This window comes from Platalea leucorodia (assembly GCF_965183815.1).
Source record: "Platalea leucorodia genome assembly, chromosome: 3".
In the NCBI taxonomy this organism is placed as follows: domain Eukaryota; kingdom Metazoa; phylum Chordata; class Aves; order Pelecaniformes; family Threskiornithidae; genus Platalea; species Platalea leucorodia.
The window spans coordinates 82469100-82490812 of NC_138825.1; the positions used below are offsets into that span (position 1 = coordinate 82469100).

Consider the following 21713-nt stretch of genomic DNA (forward strand, 5'->3'; position numbering starts at 1 on the left):
AGAAATTTCTGCAGAAATGCAGTATGAACATGGATATAAGTAATAGATGAGGGCTGCTAGGTTTTTTTTTTTGGTTCTCAAAAGTGCAGGAGACATTTAAAGATAAAATAATCAGCTTAAACATGTAAGGGAGTGTTATATAGATTTCCTAATTAATGCATCTTGGAAAATAAACAAAAGCAAAATGCTTGTCATTTGGTACTAATGTGGTGGAATAGTGTGGCAGCGGGATCCCTGCTTTTCACTCAGCCTCTCATAAAGATTCAACTTCACTTCAGCTGTAAAAATGTGCAAATTACATTACTACTACATGACTGACTTTTGTAATTACATTAAGCGATTGAGATAAATCCCAGTGCTGGGTTCCCAAAAGAATGCTTGCAGCTGTGTGATTTTCGCATCTGATCCTATGGTTTGTTGTACCCAGCAATGCCTGCTTTTTTTTTTTTTTTTTTGCCTTTTTTTTTTTTTTTTTAGAGGAGTCTGTTTGGTTAAGAGGTCATGTTGGGCACAAGATGGAAGAATAAAGCAAGATTGCTTTCTAGGGTGTACCACCCAGAAATTTGTTTTGTGGAAAAGGTTAGCAGGCCATGATGATTTTCACAGAAAGGCAGGTGCAGTATTGTCCGTGTGGCACACTTGTGAGCTTCACATGGACATAATGCACATGTAGTACACAGAAACCATGCTGAGACATTGCAATCTGCATGTCTGTTCATTTGCTGGAGAAAATAAATTGGTTTGCAGTTTTAAAAGTGAATATTACATGTATTTTCTTTTACAAAAGCCAAATTAGACGTCAGTGGAGACATAAGATTGCATACTTAATTTTTTTTATAGAGCAGTTAATTAAATTGGTTTGTTTGGCAATAGAGTGGGAAGGAAGAATATTTATTCTCAAATTTTGTAGTTAATTTTATTGTTGGGAAGGACAAGCAGAGGAATGAGATTTTGCTAGTAAGTTCAGCTGCCCAGATTTGCCAATAGGTGAAAGTTAGAAACTTGATTTCTATTTTAATGGATATAACTGATGTAAAACAAAGATTAAAAAATATATAATTTTACACTACAAGTAATAGGTGTTAATTTGTATAGAAAAACAAATAGTATGATGAATAACTTTTCAGATTTGCATTTGTCTGTGGATATTAGCAGTTGACAAAGGATAGCACTGAAAAAAATAATTCTATTCTTTCATAACTGATTTTCACTACATGTAGTTTGGAGCTTCAAGTCATATAAGTCCATTCTATCTACTTAAAAAGAAAATTAACTAGCAAAATAAAGCAGAATATGTTGATTCTCCGAATCTGAGATACACTTCAGCAAAAAGACATTTCTGTTGTCAGTCATAAATTTTCTTTCAAGTTTACTTACTTGTTAGGGGCTGCTGTTAATTGTATGCATTGCAAAGAAATGAAAACTCAATCATTGGCAAAAAATTTTTTAGACTTTATGTCATTTTTGTCCACAGGTTCTTCCCTTTCCTGTCCACGTACTTATTTACTTGTGAGGTGTAGCACAGGTCATCTGAGGGTAGAGGATCAAAATTGGTGCTTGAATAGCTTGCCCTTTCACACTGTGCAGACGTGTTTTTTAGTTTATAACATTCTGGCAGAATCAGAGAAATAAAACTGCAGTTTGTGATCTTTAATTTGGTAGGATTGTACCACTGCAAGAGAAATTGGGCTTTTAAAACACAGAGCTAGTGACCGTTTCAGAAGAGAACCGTGCTGTTTTTCTAAGGGTTAGATTCTCATTGTTGTACAGTGTTGAAAAAAAAAATTAAATTTTGTAAATAAAAAAGGAGTGCCAGACAATTTAGTAGCATTTCATAATACAGCATGATGAGAACTTGGTAAAAGAAAGGCAATCTATTAACCTTGCTTTTACTGTGAAGACCTTCAACTGAAGCACCAGAGCTGTATTCAATAGAAAAGGCTTGACCTTGGAATAAAAGTGCATATTCCTGGAACCCTCATTTTTAATTAAAAAAAAAAGTTGCATTGAAAAGATGAGCAAAAATGCTTACTCCTCTGGCTGAAAGAAAAATTGGATGTCATTTATCTTTTTGCTTGCATACCATCTGCACCCCCAGGCACAGCTCAGTTTCAGCAAGGGCGGTACAGAAGTCCATGTGTGCTGCAAATGTTTGAAATACTGGCAAAACAAATTGATAGGAAACCTGTGATAAGTTTTCTGAACATCTTTTGCAAGAGGATGTGTCGGCACCATGTGTGTTTGTACACCTGGTCCGGTGAATTGCTCTGATTAATGGACTGAACGTTGGACTTAGGAATCTCAGTCAGATACTCATGAGGCTGGTGCTGTGCAGCTGTGGGACAAAACGATGTTACCTGCCTCCAGAGAGCTTACGAGACAAGACTACAGGTGAGCAGAAGTAGGTAGAAAAAAGCTGAAGAAAAGAGTGGCAAGACAAGAGTGCATTGCAAGCCAGAGCTGGAGCAGAAGAGCAGTCTTTCCTCTGGGTCTGATGGGATGGGGGAGAGCAGGGTGACGTCGGGAAGCTTTGCTGTACATGAAGGCAGCGCCTAAGCACCAACACAGCTGTCTGAGAACCAGAGTGAGCGCTGGAGGTGGACGTCGTGGTGGGACCAGAGGCAGGCACTGACCTGGTGCCAGGGACGAGGTGGTCAGTAGGCTGTGATGAGTCGGATGGAGAGCTGGGCAATGGGTCTTGGCAGAGTGCTCCGGTGGGGCGTCTCTGCAGCCAGATACGCTTTGCCAAGGGAAAAGGAGGTTGTGGTGATCAAGGCACAACTTGGGTGAGAGTTTTCCCGGTGTGACTGGATTAGAAAGGCCACTTCCATAACCAAACTGCGGGAGGAGTCTGACAGAGAGGTGTAGTCTGAACGCGTGAGCCCCAAAACAGTCACAGTGGGATACGCTGTCCCTGCTGTGCAGGGACAGGCCTGCCTGGGGCTGATGTCCATAGCGCCTGAGAAGGGCAGAGAGGTTGAGGGGCACCATGTCAACTCTCTAAAAGATGTAATAGTGAACTACAGACGAAATCAATCTATGAATTTCATTACTTTTGTGCTTTTCACTTGCTTTGCTCTCATTAACATTCATTTATAACAGGTATTACTGCATGCAGCCGGATGGCTTGGAGTACTTCTTTTCTCAAAACACTGTTTGGCCAGGAGCTGAAGGCCCTTGTGGGCAGCAGCAGATGACAGCCATTCTGATGGAATCCTTCTGCTGGGGTCCTTGTTGTGTCTATAGTGGCATAAAAGTCACTTTTCATATCCAAGAGCACGCCTGTTAAAACATTACAGGATTGCAAGATTGTGTCGGCAAGAGTCCATGAAACAGTTCAGTGCAAATTCACTTTAAAAAATTACATATTACCCTTTTGATTAATAACATGCTTGTAGCCTTGGGTTAATCTTGCAGAAGGACCCTCCAGCCCCAATCTGTAGAAGTATTAGCTATCGCAGTCATTACCAGCATCTTCTATTAAGACTGACCAACTCTTCACATGTCAACTAAACATTCAGCTTCAGGCCTGTCTGTCATTTATCGCTGAACTGGGGCCACTGAGTGGAGTTAAATTAAAAACTGCTGTCCCTCCTCTGGCTCTGTATATGTCCTTAAAAATATCTGTGTGGAATAAGCAAGGCAGCAGATAATGTTTGTAATAGCAAAGCAACACGTTTCTGTTAAGACTTTTTCACAGATACAAAAATCCTAGTAAAATGTCACGTGGATAGTGTTTGTAAAATCTATTAAAAATCAAGAGACGGTAATTAAAACCTTCTGAATGAAAGGAGGCTCCTAGACATCAGTAATAACATACAGGCCTTTTCTTAATTTACTTGTACTTCTCCTTATCCCTATACTAATTATCCAGCTTTGTGGCAATCGGATGTCTGGTTCTCATTTATTGGGTTTTATAATTGCTTATTCATCCAGCTCTTCTCGCAAAGCTGGATGCTTTGGCTTTGTTTTCCCTCCCTTAAATAATTTATATGTAAGGTTTAGCAAATGGAACCTTGCTACTTGTGTGAAGCTGCCATTTAACCATGAAGTGAAATGCTTTTATCGAGTTTGCCCTGCAGATATGGTCCGCTGTGGCAGTGCTGTCCATATTTGGTGGCTGTGCAAGGAGAGCCAGGTGGTGCTGCAAAGCATAGCACAGTGAAGCGTGGACAGATCTAGGTTTGACATTTGTCATCCTGTACTGCTAAAGGGAAGAGAAAAATCTGCTTTTCCATATGCTTATGCTTTAATTTTTGCCTGCAGTTTTGTCCAGATGGCCTTGTGAACATTGTTTACTTTAAGATGCTGTCCCAGATGTTTTTGAATGCCGATGGATAAATGCAACAACTGTGGTATACTAATACACAAATTATTTACACAATTTTGGATTTTTTTTCCTTTTTTTTTTTTTTTTTTTTTTTAACCATCTCTTCTCCCCAGCACTTCTCTGTATGGCACACTTTTCTGAGGGGAAGAAGTCTCCACTTAGATTATTAAATTTCTGAGAGTGAGCAGTGCCTTCGAGTTGCAGACACTTGGAGCTCCCATCCTCCTGCTATGATTCTTTTGGAGCTCTGTGTGGGTGGATGAGTCTCAGCCACTGCAGTGTGCCCCTTGTAAGCATTTCAATGAAAAGGTGTAGGTGCACGTAGCCCATAAACCTGTGAGTGTTTCAGGGCGTGAGCAGCTCCCAAGCTATTTGTCATTCGTTGCGTTGTCTGCTTTTTCAAGGAGAACTTGATCTCTTACTTTGCCCTTGTACCGTCTTAATTTTCCACACCAGTGGAAAGGAGAATATTTTAAAGCTGTGTAAGCAGTATTACCAAGAACACTTAAAAAATGTGTTTAAACAGCAAAGCACCTCTTAACTGCATTTCAACAAACTCGGATACAATTTGGAAAAATAATTATGCCTTGATGGCACTATAGGGTGAAGACAGTCTGCGTCAGAAGCTTGTTGCCAGATACAATAGATATTTTAATGACTTCTTTTTTAATTAATTATATTTTTTCATCTTCTAAGCAAGAAACTACCTAGGAGTGTACATAAAAGAACCTTTTGGCATGAACATTTCATTAACGTAAATAGGTCTGTTAGTTATTTCTCAAGAACACTTTAATGAGACTTCAATGTGAAACTCATTAGCACAAATACATGAATTCATATGTCAAGACAGAGATTGCAGCATCACAGTTCTTGGCATCTATTAAGTCCATAACTCGTTTACATTGACATGCATTGTTAATCAATATTTAAGACACTGCAGATGTCAGTAATGTTCATATTTAGTCCTGCAACCATGACAATATGAAAGTTGCTAGTAGAATTCAAGGCTAAATATTATCTCAAGTCTTGCCATTACCTCTAGGCTACAAGTTAATGACTGTCTAACTTTGCTGCCCCTCATCTATTTGAATAATAAGGGAAATAAGGAAATATGTGGACATTATACTGGTAGCATATTCCATTGCAGTTTTATCAAATTTTTGTTGTATAAGATTAAAACAGCAGCAATGTATGCATTTGGGTTGTGTTAGCAGTTCCTCAGGCTGCATCAGAGGGAGGTGGATGGAGGAGCAAATGTAGTGTTTGGGGGAAACCAATAACAACTCCGATTCGGCCGTTGACCGAGTTGTGCAAGGCAATTCAAACAAAGTGTGATAATTGATAAAGACCTGCAGCATTCAGGTGGTAACTTTTGGTTGCCTCTCTTCAAATGCACCAAAAAGCAGCCTTTGTGTGGTGTTTCTAGTGTGTCTAATGAACGTACATCTAAACTGCCTATTGTTAATAAACTAACAGAGCCAGTTTTACTTTATTTATTGCTTGGGTAATTGAAGAAGTTACAGTCTTATGGGACAATGTAATCGTGGAAGGTTTTGTTGGACGTATGTAGTTGTTGGGGGGAATTTTTTTCCAGGGGTTTAACTGGTGATGTCTCTCTTTTTTTATTTTTTTTTAGAGAGTATGTAAAGCAGTCTTTACCTGCTTTAACCATCAGGGTATCTTTTCCTGTATGTTAAAAATGATAAACGTAATCCACGGAAGGACTGAATTGATTAAACTCTGCAATTATATAGTAATGTTAATCTATAGTTTAATTATAGGTTCATCAAAAATCATACGACTCCGTGAAGAAAACAGTGAAACAAGTGAAATACTGAAAGGAAAAAGTTCTGGTAATGGTGCATCTGTTCCAGTCAAAGGAATAAATAATTTAGGAAATACGTGCTTTTTTAATGCTGTCATGCAGGTAAGTTGGAAAGATTATACAGCTTTCTCTTCATAGATTTCAGAAATACTTAATCTGTATAAACTCTGGGCTTCCGAAAAGGTTTTGACTGTTGCCAGTCTTCATTCCGCTTTCTGAAGGTCCTTTTCAAATTCTTTTCACTCCTTGCTATCCAAGCAATATTTCCTGTTATAACAAAAAAGAATTCTTGGATCAGTAGCGTTTTTCACAGTAATGAGACAAATGAAAATGTCAAGTGTTTTACACGCCGCATATGTGTGTGGGTTGTACGCTAGCATATGGTTTTATTTGTAGTTCAGCATTAGGCAGTCATGAGTAATGCACAGTATTTACCATACTGGTGGGTGTGAAAAGTGGTACCTTATGCATAATGTAAATGTCCGCACAGTGCATTGTGATGATTTTAAGCCCCTGCAATGGATGCAGTTATAAAAGTACACTTTTGTTGATTATGGGTTTCTTTCTGACCAGAATAAGAGGAATGAGCTATACTAATACACTTTTATTGATGTTGAGTGTACAACTAATCCAACATCCTCAGAAAAGCAGCAGCCTCACTGGGTTTTATATTGGAACATCCTATTGCTTGTCAATTGAGCAGGGACATGTGTATGTCTGCAGACAGGAGTGAGCAAATCAGAGAAAACGGCTACGAAGGTGTTCTGTACTGGCCCTCTTTACCTTGTGTTTATGGTGGTGATTACAAAACTCGGCAAACAAATAGTAAATTTGTAAGGAGTAGAACTGCTGCTAATTGTTCTCCATCCATACTTAGGGCATTGTAGAAACCTAAGTGATGTGCAGTCAAAGTTAACCAAAAATAAAGAAACAAAGCAGAGGTATGTTGAGTTGATTTCTCTCTTAAATTCAGAGAGGTAATGCTTTTCAGTGTGCCAGAGCCCTTGTGCTCCTTGGGGCATGATGAGGGGGACTGCAGAGTTTAATAGAAACAAATAATTTCTGATACTAAGGTCCTCACCATTAAAAAAAAAAAAAAAAAGAACGAATCTGGTTGCTCAATAAAAAGTTATTACTAGGTAACTATTTTAAAATTACAGAAACAGCAGTAGATATAATTTTAGGAACAGCCTGAGATCCATGATCTTGGCTCTTATAAGGGTATACCTGCTTTTTCTAGTGGTCTGATTTAAACCTCACTTGTATGTTATGAAATATATTTGGTTTTGTCTATCCCTGAAGCTAGAATTTATAACTAAAGAAAAACGTATAGTTGAAAGATCAACATGTGTTTCATGGGTTTGTTTTTTTTTTCTTTAAGAACTTGGCACAGACTCACATATTAAATGAACTGATGTATGAGATGAAGGAGAAAGGAACAAAGTTAAAAATCTGTCATACTTCAGACTCCCAATTGGTAAGTATGCAGTGAGAAATACAAATTTGGGGAAATGTGGGAAGAAGCTGGAGGATGGGAGAGCGCATCTCTGTTAAAGACACACTCGCACTCTCCCGTTTCTTTTGCCTTTTAATTGTTTAGCTGGTTTATGATATCTGTGAACTCACTTCTTTTACCAAACTAATTATTCAGCCCTGGAGGAGGAGGAATAATCACCTCCTTTCACGTCTTGTGACATTGAAGTAGCAAATAATGCCTGACCTTAAGAAAGAGTGGCTGGCTTATTTTTGTTTCTTATTTAATTTCTTCAGTATGCATGTATAATACAGAAAATAGTATATTTGGATCTAGAAAGTGTTAATGAAATATTTTATTCCATTCTGTCCCAGCGCTTCATTGAAAAGGCTTGTAAAATTTATTATGTGCTTCATGTGCCAGAGGATTAAACTGAGAGAAGCAAAATTTCAGTGAGGACCAAATTTCTTGTTCTCAAGCTCATTGGCATATGGGAAAGAGACTCCTATGGTTATTATCAAAAGAGTATGCTGCTGTTCCCGGTCATGTCTTAGAGACTTGGGTTTTCATAATACGTTGTTGGCAATAAAGAGAACACCCCTTTGCCTCTGCTAGCTAAAGAAAGCAGTTTACAGAGGACTTTTTATTCTTTTTTTTTCTGTTTTTCTTTTTCTGCTGTTCGTTGGGAGCTTTCTGGTGGCAGTGAGGGTTGAGGGGTGGATTTCTGTTTCAGATACCTCTGAAATGATGAAGATTTCTGTATGTTGCTGTCGGTGGTGTTCATAGCTTCTCCAGGCAAGAACAGCGTGCAGTTCACTGCACTGCTGTCTGTATTTCCTCCAGTGGCAGTTCGGAGCAGCATGTTTCACTAAGTTATCCTGAGCCACGGTGGAGGTCTGGAGCTTGTTGGTGCCCGGAGGCTTAGAAAGCCAGTGGTACATGGGCTTATGCTTGATGCGAAACTTGCACAGCCATAAGGTTGAAAGATTTATTTTTTGTTTAATGACAGTGCTTACAATGTAAATAAGATCTTCAGAGTAAAGACTGTGTTTTCTGGTCTTTGTATGCCAACACAGGATTAGAGGGCTGCAGTAGTCTAACTAATAGTAATGTAGAAACTCCCAGCTTCCTGCTTGGTAAAGGGCATTTTTCCACCTTTTGGTAGCGTATATAATGCAAATACTTTACATTTGTGTGTATCCATAGTGCTTATGTTTTGTGCGGATCTGCTTTCTGGACAAGGCAGCCTCTCTAATTGTTTGTCCAGCACTTGGGACCTGTTTTGGTGAGAGTCAGGCCAGCTGGTAGGAAGCATTGTCGTCACGTAGGAATCTGGGAGCGTGTTCGGGAGAGCTGGCAATCTGTGGCCGTTGAGATGCACGTGGCATGTGAGCAGTGTGGGAGCCTCTCCTGCTCTAAGACTGGCTCGGGTGGCTGCTGGCCGGCTCCTTCCAGGCCCGGGACCTGCTGGCTGGGGTGAATCTCGCACCAGGAGGGGCTGTGTGGGATGCACCCCGTGCCTGTCCCGCGTCAACACGGTGGATCTGTGGGGTCTGCTGTCAGCCCCTGCTGCGAACCGCTGCCCGTACCGTGCAGGTGCCTGGTTCCTGGAGGAACAGGGTGTGTTTCTGTGGCTGTCAGATGTGTGGAGATTTCTGTGTGCGGCTCACAGCTCAGAGGAACTGGCCCCCCCTTCCCTAATGCTGAGTAGACAGAGTGCCACTGAGCTCTGTCTTATCCTGGCCCACGGAGGAGGTCGCCTGTGTTGTTTCTCCAACTGAATTTCAGTGCATGTGGGAGTAAGAGTAAAGCAGGTAATAAAGGAGGTAGTCTGGTTTTGTGAGAATCAGACTGGCTCATTGACATGCCTGTTTCCAAAACTGTTTGTTACCAACCAATTTGCTTGACAAGAATTGTTTGGTTTTGCAACTGTTACTGCTTTAGTAGGCTTTCTCTTCAACTATTTCAATCATGTAGTGACGGCAACATTTAAAAAAAAAAAAAATCTAAGACTGAAAGTTACGTTGTTCTTTGTCATAAATGTACTAACTTGAAATAAGTTTTGTGTATCATTAACTTTGAAATCTGATGTGCAGTTTACCTTTGCTTTGAAGGATCCTTTGGTGGTAAACCTCTCCAGCCCGGGACCCTTGACTTCAGCGATGTTCTTGTTCCTTCACAGCATGAGGGAGGCTGGAAAAGGTCCTCTTTCTCCCAAAATGCTCTTCAGCCAGCTTTGTCAAAAGTACGTATTGTCAGTGTCATTTACTTGTTTATTTTTAATTTCCTGTCGTATGTTTCTAAATGTGCCTGTCTGTTGTCCTTTCTAAGGTGCCATTAGATTTTTACGGGGCAGTCCAGAAAATGTCTTCTTCATGTTTTAAAGTTGCAGGGCTCCAGGGTTGTACCTGCTCTTCATGAAACGTATGGCCCAGTCCATAACCACTAACTTTCAGTGGGCTTTGAACTGGGTGTGAGGAGGCAGAAGAGGGCATGGTAAAACTGAAGAAAATAGAATTACCGTTCAGGTTTTGTTGTATGTTAGCATAAAGCTGTACTAATACTGCAAAGTGTATGTAGGTATTTTGAAAAATAGGGTAAGCTTTTAAATGGGAAACCTCTGCTATGATGTCTGACCTTGGCATCAATTCAAAATTAAAAAGGGTCTAACAAGTGAGGAGTTGAAGCAGTACTGAAATGGCATATGGCTCCAGATTGCAAAGAGCTTACAAGCCCTAAAGAAACTCCTGTTTCTTGATGTGGAAAATGTTTACAGTGGTGCTTTGTAGGTGCCTTCAATTATGATGCAAACAATCTTACTTTGTAAAACACCTGTAGAAGACCTATTTAAAAGTTGACACAAATACTTAAATACTGACTTTACAAGTAAAAGAAGCTGTAGAAGCAGAGTAACTGGAGGATGATATAGCTGAATCTCACATTTAAAATGATTAATAATGCATGTTAATTTATTTGCTACAAAATTATTGTATGGAATTTTAACTGTTCTGCAGCAAGAGAGTTAGGAGGAAAGTTGCAGCCTCCTTCCATGGCGTTCCAGGGCAACGTCAGTGTGCAAGCATGGGTTTAAAATATAGTATAAAGAAACAAAAGCTTTTAGACTGGAGCAGGGACAATTTAATTCTGATAAAGAAATCAGTTATTACTTTTTCTTTACCCTCAAAATTCAACTTCAGAAACTTATTGAATTTTTTCTGTTGTACTTGACTTCCTTTTGTTTCTTTTGAGCTGTAAAAGGAAATGTGTCTACAGCATCCTTACAGTGATTTTGAGTGAAACAACAGTGTTCTCTGTTCAGCATTATCTACCTGGAAGAAAAATATGTAGGGAAGAAAAATATGTTGTTTCCTCACCCTCCTCCTGTTTCGGGCCTGACTCAAAAATGTGATTTTAAGAACAAAATTTGGTTGAGAAATGGTAGGGAAATGGTTAAATAGTGATAGTAATTTTTTCTCTGTAAGTATTAAGGATAGAAGGGAAAAGATGATGTAAAACATGGTCTGAAGCCCACCTTAGCAAACTCGTTGTAAAATAATCACGATGCAATGCACTTCAGATGGCATTGTATTTTTGAAGTGATAGCTATTTTGTATCTGCTCTGGGTGTGTGTTTGTATTTGTATAGTCATCAAGTGCTGGCTACACAATGTATTGGTATTAAATCCCAGATATCTAGTTGTTGTTTTTTGTTGTTGTCGTTTTTTGATCTTTAAGATGGCCATATACTTTAACTACCAGCTAAAATTGAAACATATTTTAATGTGGGCAGCAGACTTTGGCTGTTTAGACATGTATCTGTCAGCTTCTGCCATCTCTTGCCTTCATACCTACTTCTTACTTTTGTTATCCTTGCAGAACACAACTGAGATATAAATCCTTTACTAGCTCTAGTATCAATAACAAAAGCGTCAGCCACATCGTGTTAGCAAGAAATTAGGTGTTCAGGGGCAATAAGTGGCTGCACAGGTATGACAGAAAGTTTTGGTCTTTTGATTGTTTTATTATTGATGGTGACGTAAGCAAGAAAGAAGAAAGGGAGAATTTCAGCAAATTCAGCAGTCTGCAGTGGTGGAAGTAGGAGAACAGGAAATCTTTATCTTTGCAAACTGAATACATTTACTATGTATTAACTTAAACGGTATGAATGTAGTGTTCTGTCATGCCATTTTTACAAAGCCTTTTTTAATCTTTTAAAATTGGCTTTCTGCTCTTTAGCAAAGCTGAAATGAAAGAGAGAGCATGGCAAGATTGCAGGAGTCCCAGCTAGGAAGAAGTCTGTGTTGCTGCAGCATTCTCCGTAAACTGCTTTTTGAATCCTGCTGAGAAGTCGTGTTACTAAAGCAATCTTAGAGGCATGCACTACTTGTCGTCTTCACATGCATTAGCAGAAACTCTTTTTACTTAACAAGTAAAGTTCAAACAGCATCTTTCCTAAAGAGATGACAGGATGAATGTGTAAAAGGAAGAACTCCACTGAAAAGAAAAGTTCATGTTTCAGAGAGGTATGTCAGAGAGATACAAGTCAGTTAACTACTGGGGAGAATGGCATGGGGAAGGACTTCTAATAATAATGTTTTGGTTTTATGTACTTTACATAAAAGTTTTCTGACTCCAGTTGCAACCTCATTTTGTTTTTGTTTTTTAATTTATTCCTTCCCCATCACAGATCTTGCTGTCTCAGTCCCAGTCTACAGTATACGACCGTACCTTTCCTTAGGAAACAATTGATAAAGCAGGTTGTACAGATAGTATAGTACATGTATCTTGTCTGATATCAAGAGTTGGACTTAATGACCCATGAATTGTCTTTTCCGTCCCAGTCTTTACCATAATGTTATTTTGAGTAGTTGCTTGTAGCTTGCAAAACAGGGGCACACACACTGAGTGGCCATGCAGAATATACATGTTTTACTTAGTATAGTCACTTACAAATCCTACTAGGCTTCTTACAAATGTGAATGGTTGAAATGCTGAAGCTGTCAGCAGGTGATGGTATGCTGCTATTCTTTATATTCTTAGATCTGTCTCCTTGTCAGGACTGTTACAGTATGCTATCTAGCCAAAAAGTAACAAAGCAATTTCCTAATAACATTTTTCTTGTTTGTAGCAGAAGGCTGATCCTTTAAAAATGGTTACTTTTCCCTGATGACACAATTGGATTATATATATATATAAAAATATGTATAAATTTTTATTAAATTGGTATTGATGAGTTTGGGTGGTTTTTTGTTTTTTAATCTCCTAGCTGAATGGTGACATATTTTCACATTGGATCAGTTGATGATATAGTAAAGGTAGCTGTATAATGTAACACCTGACACTTGCCCTCATTTCCAGTTCAGTGCTGGAATAACACTTCTGAATTTGATGTCCAGAGTTGCTTTTTTTGATGTCTTTGTAGGACAACAGGACTCCACCTGCTTCAGCTGTTGCAGTATGAGTTTGAATGCTCACATTTGAACAGGCATCCTTACTCAAAAATTGAAAAGTGCTCAGTGAAAGAAGATCTAAGAAGGCAGGGAAGGAAGGAAGAGCAAAAAAGGAGCGGGCGAAGGCATGTAGAAATACAGCTAGGTATGGGCAGAGAGCCTGTAAAGAAAGAGAGCAGGCGCTGCCTTGTTCAGGAGCAGCTCTGTCATGGCACCAGGTGGGATCCCAAAACCTGCAAGTGAGAAACTCTGCAAGTGGATGCACGTTTGCTGCTGAAAAGCAATAAGAGAACTGGGGGACAGTCCTTTCAACTGCAAACTGCGTCCTTAAGAGTCTAGGGAGATCATGGCGTAAACTTCATCGTCTTGTGTATGAAAGGGTATTTGTGGTGCTTTTTTTATTAAATAACAAAAGAAAAAAATGATACTGAGTGTTAATTTTATCAAGTGGTGGGGTAGCCAGGTTGAAGAAGGGGAGAAGAAGAAAAGAAATGGATGAGTCTTTCTGTAGCAACTGTTTAACGTCTGGTACTAATTCATCCACTGTTAATTTTGTTAGTGTTGCAGCTGTCAGATGTTTTGCGAGGACAGATTGTAAGCATAGCTACAGGGCCCTTCTGTTGGTTTTCCACTATGCTGAATATCAGGACTGCAGACTTCTGACTTATCTGGAGACTTAGTGACTAATGCAACACTGATGTATTAAGAGGACATAAATTTTATTTCCTCTATTTGTTATGATTGAATAACTTTATTGGTGGAAGAAAGCTTAGATTTGTGTAGCAAGTAAATGTTGCAGCATATAAGTGATGAGTCCAGAAAGTAGTTACAGAATTTAGCTGCTTCAAACCTCCACCAAATAATTATTTATAGGGATAATATATAGCTACATCAGCATGCAGGAAAAAACACTCACCTAACAAAGATTTTATTGGTGGTCACAAAATGTACATAGGTCTTCCCTCCCCAAGGAGTATTCATCCTTCCTTCTCAGGTGCAGAAAGTAGAACTCAAGACAGAGGTTTATGTGGGGCAGAGAGAACAGAGACCATAGGCAGTTAGTTTTGGAGGGAAACCTAAACAGTGCTTGGAGCATTCCACATTTGTCATTTCTGAGAGGAAATGCTAAGGGAAACTGAGCTAATGTTGTACAAGATTTAAGGAGTGAAGGAAACAGGATTTTTCTCATTAATTAGGAGTCTTTTTGAGCCTTTTAAAATAATATTCCTGTAGAGAAAAATCTATTTTTAGAAAAGATTTCCAACTTGCTTATTTTTCCTGTTTGACTTTTACCATTTAAAGATAATAGCAGCAGAACACACCGCTGATGTTTCCTTAATCAGTTGTGAAGGATTATTTTGGGTCCTTGTCATGCCTCCACATGCCTCGCTGACGGTGCCGTGCCATGTTCAGGAGCTTGAGGAGATTGAGTCTTCTCCGTCCATCAGCGGTTGAAAGATTGCACGTCTTTATTTCAGTTAACTTTGGCAGAATTTCCTTAATTTTAGGAAGAAGCTAACAAAGCTGGATGGATGAGGTTTGTAGGTGCAAAGTAGATTAAACGCGTATATAAGTAGTGTGCACTGGCAGGAATCATCTTCACTTGTTCCCGAGTTTTGTGTTCGCTTCCTTCACTCAGGAGGAAGAACCTGAGCGGCATTTTGGACAACACAAGTATTTGCAATGTGCGTGGTGAACTACGTAAGCAATGTTTGTAGATAACAGTGAAGGAGAAAACCAATAATTTCATTAGGTACAGCAGAGGTGTATCCTCAGTAGCAATGTTCAGGTTAACCTGAAAGTTAGTTTGGAGCTCTGGGGAGAGGTGACAAAAATAGGAAGCCTTCATGTCAGGAGTGACTTGAATATTGGGAGTTTAGACAGGAGAAGACATGAACAGGAGGCATGACAGCAAGAGAAGACAATAAATGATAGAAGATAAATTAGCTGTACTTGGTTAACTGCCCTCAAAAGAGTTCAAGGAGCTGACCGTGGAACTGAAAGGCAACGGATTTAGAGCCAGGGGAAAAAAAAAAGTCTTTTTTTTTTTAACATTCTATAGAGCTAACCTGTGAAACTTGCTGTCACAGAGCACTGTTGAAAACATTAGCTGGACTTAAAGGAAGAAAGAAGAATTACATGTCCATATAAAGAGAAACCTTTTTTTATAGGGACACAATACCTCATGCATAAAGGCCTTCACTTGGCTACCAGCTGGTAGTCAGGAAGAAATTTCCCTAGACAGGTATTTCCATTACTCAGTAAAAAGAGCTGTATTTTCCCTCCGATGGTCAAGTGGGAAATGGCTCTGTTGCGGCATGTCAGCTATTATGTCCATTCAGAGCTACTTCTAACAAGTGCTTTTTGCTCATGTACCAGAGATCTGGTGCATTGCAAGAAAGTGATGGTGCCTCATTTTCTTGTTTTGGGGAAGGTGAGGCAGAAAAAGAAGGAAGAAATCATCCAGCACGTCCAAAGGAGAGCTAAGTCCTGTCTATCCATGCCATCGAGATAGGACAGGCATGTCTCTTCTTATTTATTGGAGTTACACATGGGTCCAAGGCCGTGTTTGGTTGTGTTTTTTCCTACCAAGCACCTCGTGGTAGCAGAACTCTTCTGTCTGTGGGGCAGGTTTGAGATACGATTAATCATGGGGATTAATCATGCTATAGGATTTTGCTCTATTTTCTGTCATAGTGCTGCATATAACTTGGGATCACTAACGAGAACGATTGCTTTAGGAAGAAAAAAACTTTTCATTCTAGCTATTCTATAATAACAGTGAATAGATATTTTATCATATCACTGAGAAAGGTTAAGTCCTGTGAATTGTGAAAACTTCTATAAAGTGGCCCTTTGCATGCTTTTTGTAACTTTCATTGGTAACTGATCAGTCTTGAGAGATTAACATCATCTGCAGATAAGCAGAATTTCTTCTCTCAGGCTAACATTAAGTAAACATTTTACTTTGCTTCTCTGTAGGATACTGCAGAATTAAAGGGGTTCCTCTGCATTTTGCACTACTGGAAAAAAACAAATAGTGTGTTCTGGTTTCTATTTCCAAGTTTCTGAAGTTTTCCAAGGTATCTGGATATCTTCTGTTCAAAAAGAGTAATTATTGAAAGGATGATTTTGGAGAGGATTTTTATTAGAGACAGTAAAGGTATGGCAGTTCTGTGCAGTATGATTGAATGACTGTAATTGTATCCTGATTTTGCTTTTGAAGGATAGCTTAATTTCCCTCAAATATAAGATAGGAATTAAAATTATTAATGCGTAGAGGACGGAGGGTTTATTTCCTTTAAAATTGTATGTTATTACGTAATTTTTGTTATTAAAACACTCTAGGAAGTCAATCATCATGAAAAAATATTTCTTTAACTGACAGTCAAGCAATTGTAACTGGTCTCCAGATGAGTAACAAGAAGCTAGATAAGTAGTAGGCATGTAGATGTCACAGTTGTCCTTCACCACTTATGGCCATTAGCAGGAGTTCAACCTGTTCTGTCATTATCCTGCTGACACTGTACAACAGGTTGTATCGCGTTGGCACTGGCTTCCATATGTCGGCACATCTGTGAGCGGTCAACTCAATCAACCATCTTCAAGTCCCCCACTTTTGCCAAGGATCTCGCTTGAAGCATATTTTCAAGGAGACGAGAGTGCACATCTTTTAGTTGTCAGATTTCTGTGTATCAGCATGGATTCATTCTTTTTTTTCCCCTAATACTGGTTTGTAAGTGTAGGAAGTTTCCAGTAAATGCATTGTGTGGTGTGAAATTCCCTCCGTCCATCCCTCCCTCCTCTTTTTTTATTGTTGTTTTTTTGATTTTCTTTTGTGGCTTCTTCCCCCCAAAACCAAATGCACTAACCTGAAATGTTTTTCCACAGAACACCAGGTATTTAGAATTATATACAACATGACATAGCATGCTATGTACATGAGTGACAGATATATGTTAAGCAGTGTTGCCAGGGACATAATTTGTCAGTCCAAGTAACTGACTCAAACCTTACATAGCATATTTACAAGTCACTTTTGCTGCCACTTCACTTTTAAAGTGGTAGCTGTTACATTCCCATCATCCTTGTTTCCGTTAAAATTCAAGCATGTAGATTTATGTGAGGTTCGAAGAGGATTTAGTACAAGCACAGAGAAGCCTAAATAATCTTGTCCTCGTAGATGCTCTATGTGCTAGTAAAATGAAAGTCCAAGAGAAACGAAAAACTGGCATGGCTGAGTTCATTTTTTTTCCTCCTTTCATTTAAGCTTATAAAATGGTGTGGAACATATGGGTAAACTATTTTCCCTTGAAATATCATTTAGTAAATTAATTTTCATCTGAAATGATTATTGTATGTTCATCAGTGGGAGATTACACTGCAAACCATAAACAGTAACGAAAGGTATGTGTGGGGCTTTTTTCTGATTTGCATTGAGGATCTAGCTCTGTGAGGTGTGTCGACAATGAAAAAAACCTCCTGTAACAGTGAAGGAGTTTTTGCTTACTTCTTTGTCAAGTAATTATTAATTTTTCTTCCTTTTACTACAATGTCTTTTGCAGTGGCCCTGCTTTTGTGGCAAAAAAAAAAAAAAAAAAAAAAAAATCCCTATTAGTACCAGGATCCAGGTTGTGTAAATGCAAGATTTTGTTTTCTTGCTATACACTGGAGCTGTTAATGTGCATATATTGAAGGAGATAGGCTGAATATACTCATTGATCCTCACTTTCTCAGGAAAACAAGAAATTTCTCATAAATAAAACTAATGATAATACTGTGGCTAGCTAATGAGATTTCTCAGAATTGAACTGATTTCGGTATCTGGATTAAAAAAAAAGATTCTTTCAGATTCCTGGCCATTCAATGAAAGAAACAATGATAAACTGTTCTAGCAAATTGAAAAGTGAAAATGTGTGTTCACATTCCTGTAAACAGGTGCATGCAGGTACAAATGTTTATTTTTTTAATGTATATTGAGTGTTTTATTGGATCCAAAATAAGGGCCTAGTGCTTTTCAGAATGCATATGGTTTTTATACTCAAATTAATTGGAAATAAAACATTTGATATTAATAGAAGTGAAACCCTGCATTGTTATAATACTAAACAAAAATGTATTTTTAGGAGGAATATTTCAAGTTTGAACTTTTTGGTTTTTTTTTCTTAAATTTGAAATTAATTTTTTAGGTTGACCTGCATATGCAAAAAAAAAAAAAAAAAAAAAAAAATTGGCTTTAGAAAGAATGCTTAAAAAAATCACCCACTCTGCTGATTCCAGATTTTATAGTAAGTCTCATAATTGAGCAGCATCATTAAATCATTTTTAACTAGGGATATTGTGAACTTTGTCTGAAAAAGTAAGATAGGAAGTATGAATGTGAAAGTATCATATTTGTAAATGGGAACATGTTGTTTTGCATAGGCAAGTCCAGATTTATTCCACTTAATTTTAGGCACTGACCTTAGATGCCTCGCTACCTTAGGTCCTTCTCCAGTTACATCCCAAAGCGCCTCCAGCGAGCAGCTCAAAACTGAGACCCTTGTATCACTGTCCTGCCTGTAGCCCAGGGCTGCTGTGCCCTAACTTGGCATCTCAACATCGGGCCCAGCTTTAAGCTTTACTGTCGGAGGCACGTTGCACGTCTGATGCATTTTCTGATCGCCTTTAATTGCTCCTGGCCACGAGCACAAATTTCTGAAGCAAACCTGAGCAGCTTTAGTGTATGAGTGGGAAAGAAACCTCACCTTCAGGAACCCTACAACAGCTGAAGAGGATGGCTGGGCGACTAAGGCCATTGTGCCTTGGGAAAATACTGATACGTGTTTACAGCTCGATGCACTGGTTAGCCAGAGCATGCAATCTGAGGCTGAAAATGAAAACTGGCTCAACATGCGCTTAATAAAATTGAGTAACCGAGTAAGTGGTTGGTTTTTCTGGCTGCTCTTCCAGTTTGATAAAATTCCTGCTTGAGCCTGGCTTAGCCAGTTGTCTCCTGTGCTAGATTTTGGAAGGGGTGCACATGACTACGCCTGCTTGTGCGCTTCCCATTTGTGCAGCGAGAGCCACAGCTGCCATTTGGTGGCGTTACTGGAAATGCAAAAAAACCCACCCTTTCAAATCCCATTTTAGATGAATTGGTCCAAGACTTCAATTAAAGATCTAAAGGGTGACTTGTCTGGAAAGACAGGCATGGTTTGGCCAGTTGTAGTTAATGTGAACAGAAGTATGTTAATAGTGAATATTTGCTCCGTCTCATTTGGGGTTGCAAGAAGCTGGAGATCTAAATTGTTTATGAGAAACCTTTGAGCGATGGTTATCTTAGTAAGGATAACACCTTAAGGATTTATCCACATATTCACAAGTGTATTTTGTAATTTCTGTGTAATCTATGCCAGCAAAATACGATATTTTGAGTATGCTGAGATGCTGTCAGTAGTAGAAAAGGGATCTACAGTTTTTGGATAGCAGTGATTGAGACTGCTGAATGCCTGGCTTATGAACAGATGCAACGTTACCCCCGTGCAGTTGACTAAAACATCACTGGTGTAAATGGTAGCGTAGCCTGAAACAGGTTTCTCCTCTTTTGGTTTACGGGGCTCGTGCGGGTGCTGCTGGTGGTCTTTTTACGAGAATTGCCTTTCCTGTGGAGCCTTGGATTTTTTGTTTGTCCTGCGTGGTAAAGTGTTGACGGTACAAACTCAGCCACTGCCAGTGTCCCTTCTGCGTCCTTGGGCTGACTCACACGCTGGCTCGTCGCTGCTGGTGCTGTGGCCAGGCACCGCAGAGGACAGCTCAAAGGATGGTGGAGTCTGAGAGGACAAGGGCGACACCAGATGTGTATTTTCCAAGGCGCGTAGACCCTTTCCTTCAAGACTTTTAGTTTCTAGAGATGAAAAGTTTGGAAGTACGCAGTTTTTTTTAAGAAGCTGTTGCAGTCTTTCGTGACTTACATCTCTGTTTATCCTGAATAGCCAGTATATATTATTCTAAAAGGTGGGCTTGTAATCTGGGAATTTGACAGTCATTCGGTATCACACATCCAAAAGGTAGTGACGTTATTATTTATGCAGAAGCAGTATCCTTTTCAGTTGCCACTCTAACGCTTTTTGGCTTGTGAGGATCTCAAAAAAACAAACACACACACACACCTCCCCCCTTCTTCATTCAACTTTGTTATAAAAAAGAGGGCTGTGGCACACGGTTCTACAAGAAGTGCTTATCACTCACCTCACAAACAAAACCGCAGCTGGAGAGCTGCAGCCTCCTGGCTGTCTCCTGCAGGCCACTTACTTCATGCGCTCAGCCTGAGATGCTGCTCCCCGCCGTTTTGGGGATGGCCAGGGAAATCCCCGTGGGGGGCTGCCCTGCAGGAACTGATTCTGGTGGGCTTGGGGCTGGCGTATCTGCCACCCCGTGCTTAGGGATGTGGCATGGAAATGAGACTTGAAAACATTTTACCAAGGGTTATAAAGTTCTGATGAGATGGGCCACACTATCCCCCGTCTTCTGAACCTGGATAGCATGATAAGAGAGCACTGTATCAGGATTTTCTTTTGAATGCTGGCTATCCAGGTTGGTAGAGTAAACTAATGGATAGGAAATGTAACGATATTAAATCACAGTAACAGTGTGGTGGATACTTTATGTTCTTCCATGAGTTGTCCACATAACTTGTTTTGATGCAAAACTTTGCAAAATTGCAAAAAAGCTAGAATTTGTGATGTTTTTGTGTTCAATATGTGGTGGGAGCAAAATACTTGGTATACTTGGCTGTTACGATGGGTGAACCAGGAAGGTTCCTTTGAATTAGTGCAGAAGACTCGTGATATTTCAGCCTCTGTCATCTCAGATTCTTTTGCTCTCAAAACCAGCTGGGTATACAATTCCCATAAGCAGCTTTGGGGGAAAAAATCAATGTGTAGCCAATTTATTAGCTGCTTTTGCAAACCTGATAGTTTTTGGAATCTGGATTCAAATATATCGTCTCAGTCAAAATAACTGTGAAGAGGTTGTCTCATCGGTTTCAGGCTCTTTCCATTTTAGGTATGAAGCTGTGTTTTGTTTGCCTCTGGTAATACTACATGTTTTAACATGAATATCAGACGTGAAATATTGCAGTTTGCTAGATGGTAGGACAGAAGTTTGGATGTGCATATGGCGTGAGCTCATAATTCATGATGCTAAAAGGTCCTTTTACAGCTTCTGTGAAGCAAGTATAACTCTTATCTGATAATGTAAGTGTGATTAACTCTTCCTGCCAAGAAAACCTGCCCCAAACCCTGGCCTTTCTCATTAGCAGTACTCTTAGAATGGAAACCCTATGTCTAGAGCATTTATGTCCAGTATCTGTAAGATGAATAGAAGAAATGTAGCATAAATAGAAGCTGATTGAATACAGTGTAAATGACATATATCAGAATACCATATTATTACAGTTTTCTTTTATATTTCTTTAATAGCATTTGGAATTCACATGCTATCTGATGTTACTTATTTTTAGCACGTTTACCATCTTACTCATTGACTGTTCACTCAGCTCAGTAAGCTGCAGATTACTGGACTGATTGACTGTAGAGCCATTTGGAAGAGACGGTTATGTATACTTCTGTTCAAGAAGTTAGGAAATTTTCAT

General features: G+C 39.3%; 1 protein-coding gene across 8 annotated transcripts in view; it reads left to right on the plus strand.

Moving 5' to 3' along the window:
- USP45 (ubiquitin specific peptidase 45) overlaps positions 1 to 21713 on the plus strand; it is a gene marked incomplete at its 3' end in the record, with an annotated part of 54810 nt that overhangs the window by 16904 nt on the left and 16193 nt on the right. For 7 of the 8 annotated variants that reach the window (XR_014227579.1, XR_014227580.1, XM_082306011.1 and 4 more), the window contains exons 6-8: positions 6112 to 6257; positions 7537 to 7632; positions 9744 to 9874. Coding sequence is in view for 6 of the 8 variants with exons in the window: in XM_082306011.1 (XP_082162137.1) it covers positions 6112 to 6257; positions 7537 to 7632; positions 9744 to 9874 (373 nt within the window). Of the gene's footprint in view, positions 1 to 6111; positions 6258 to 7536; positions 7633 to 9743; positions 9875 to 11864; positions 12138 to 21713 lie in introns of those variants that run through there. The other variant, XM_082306016.1, reaches the window with a different exon arrangement.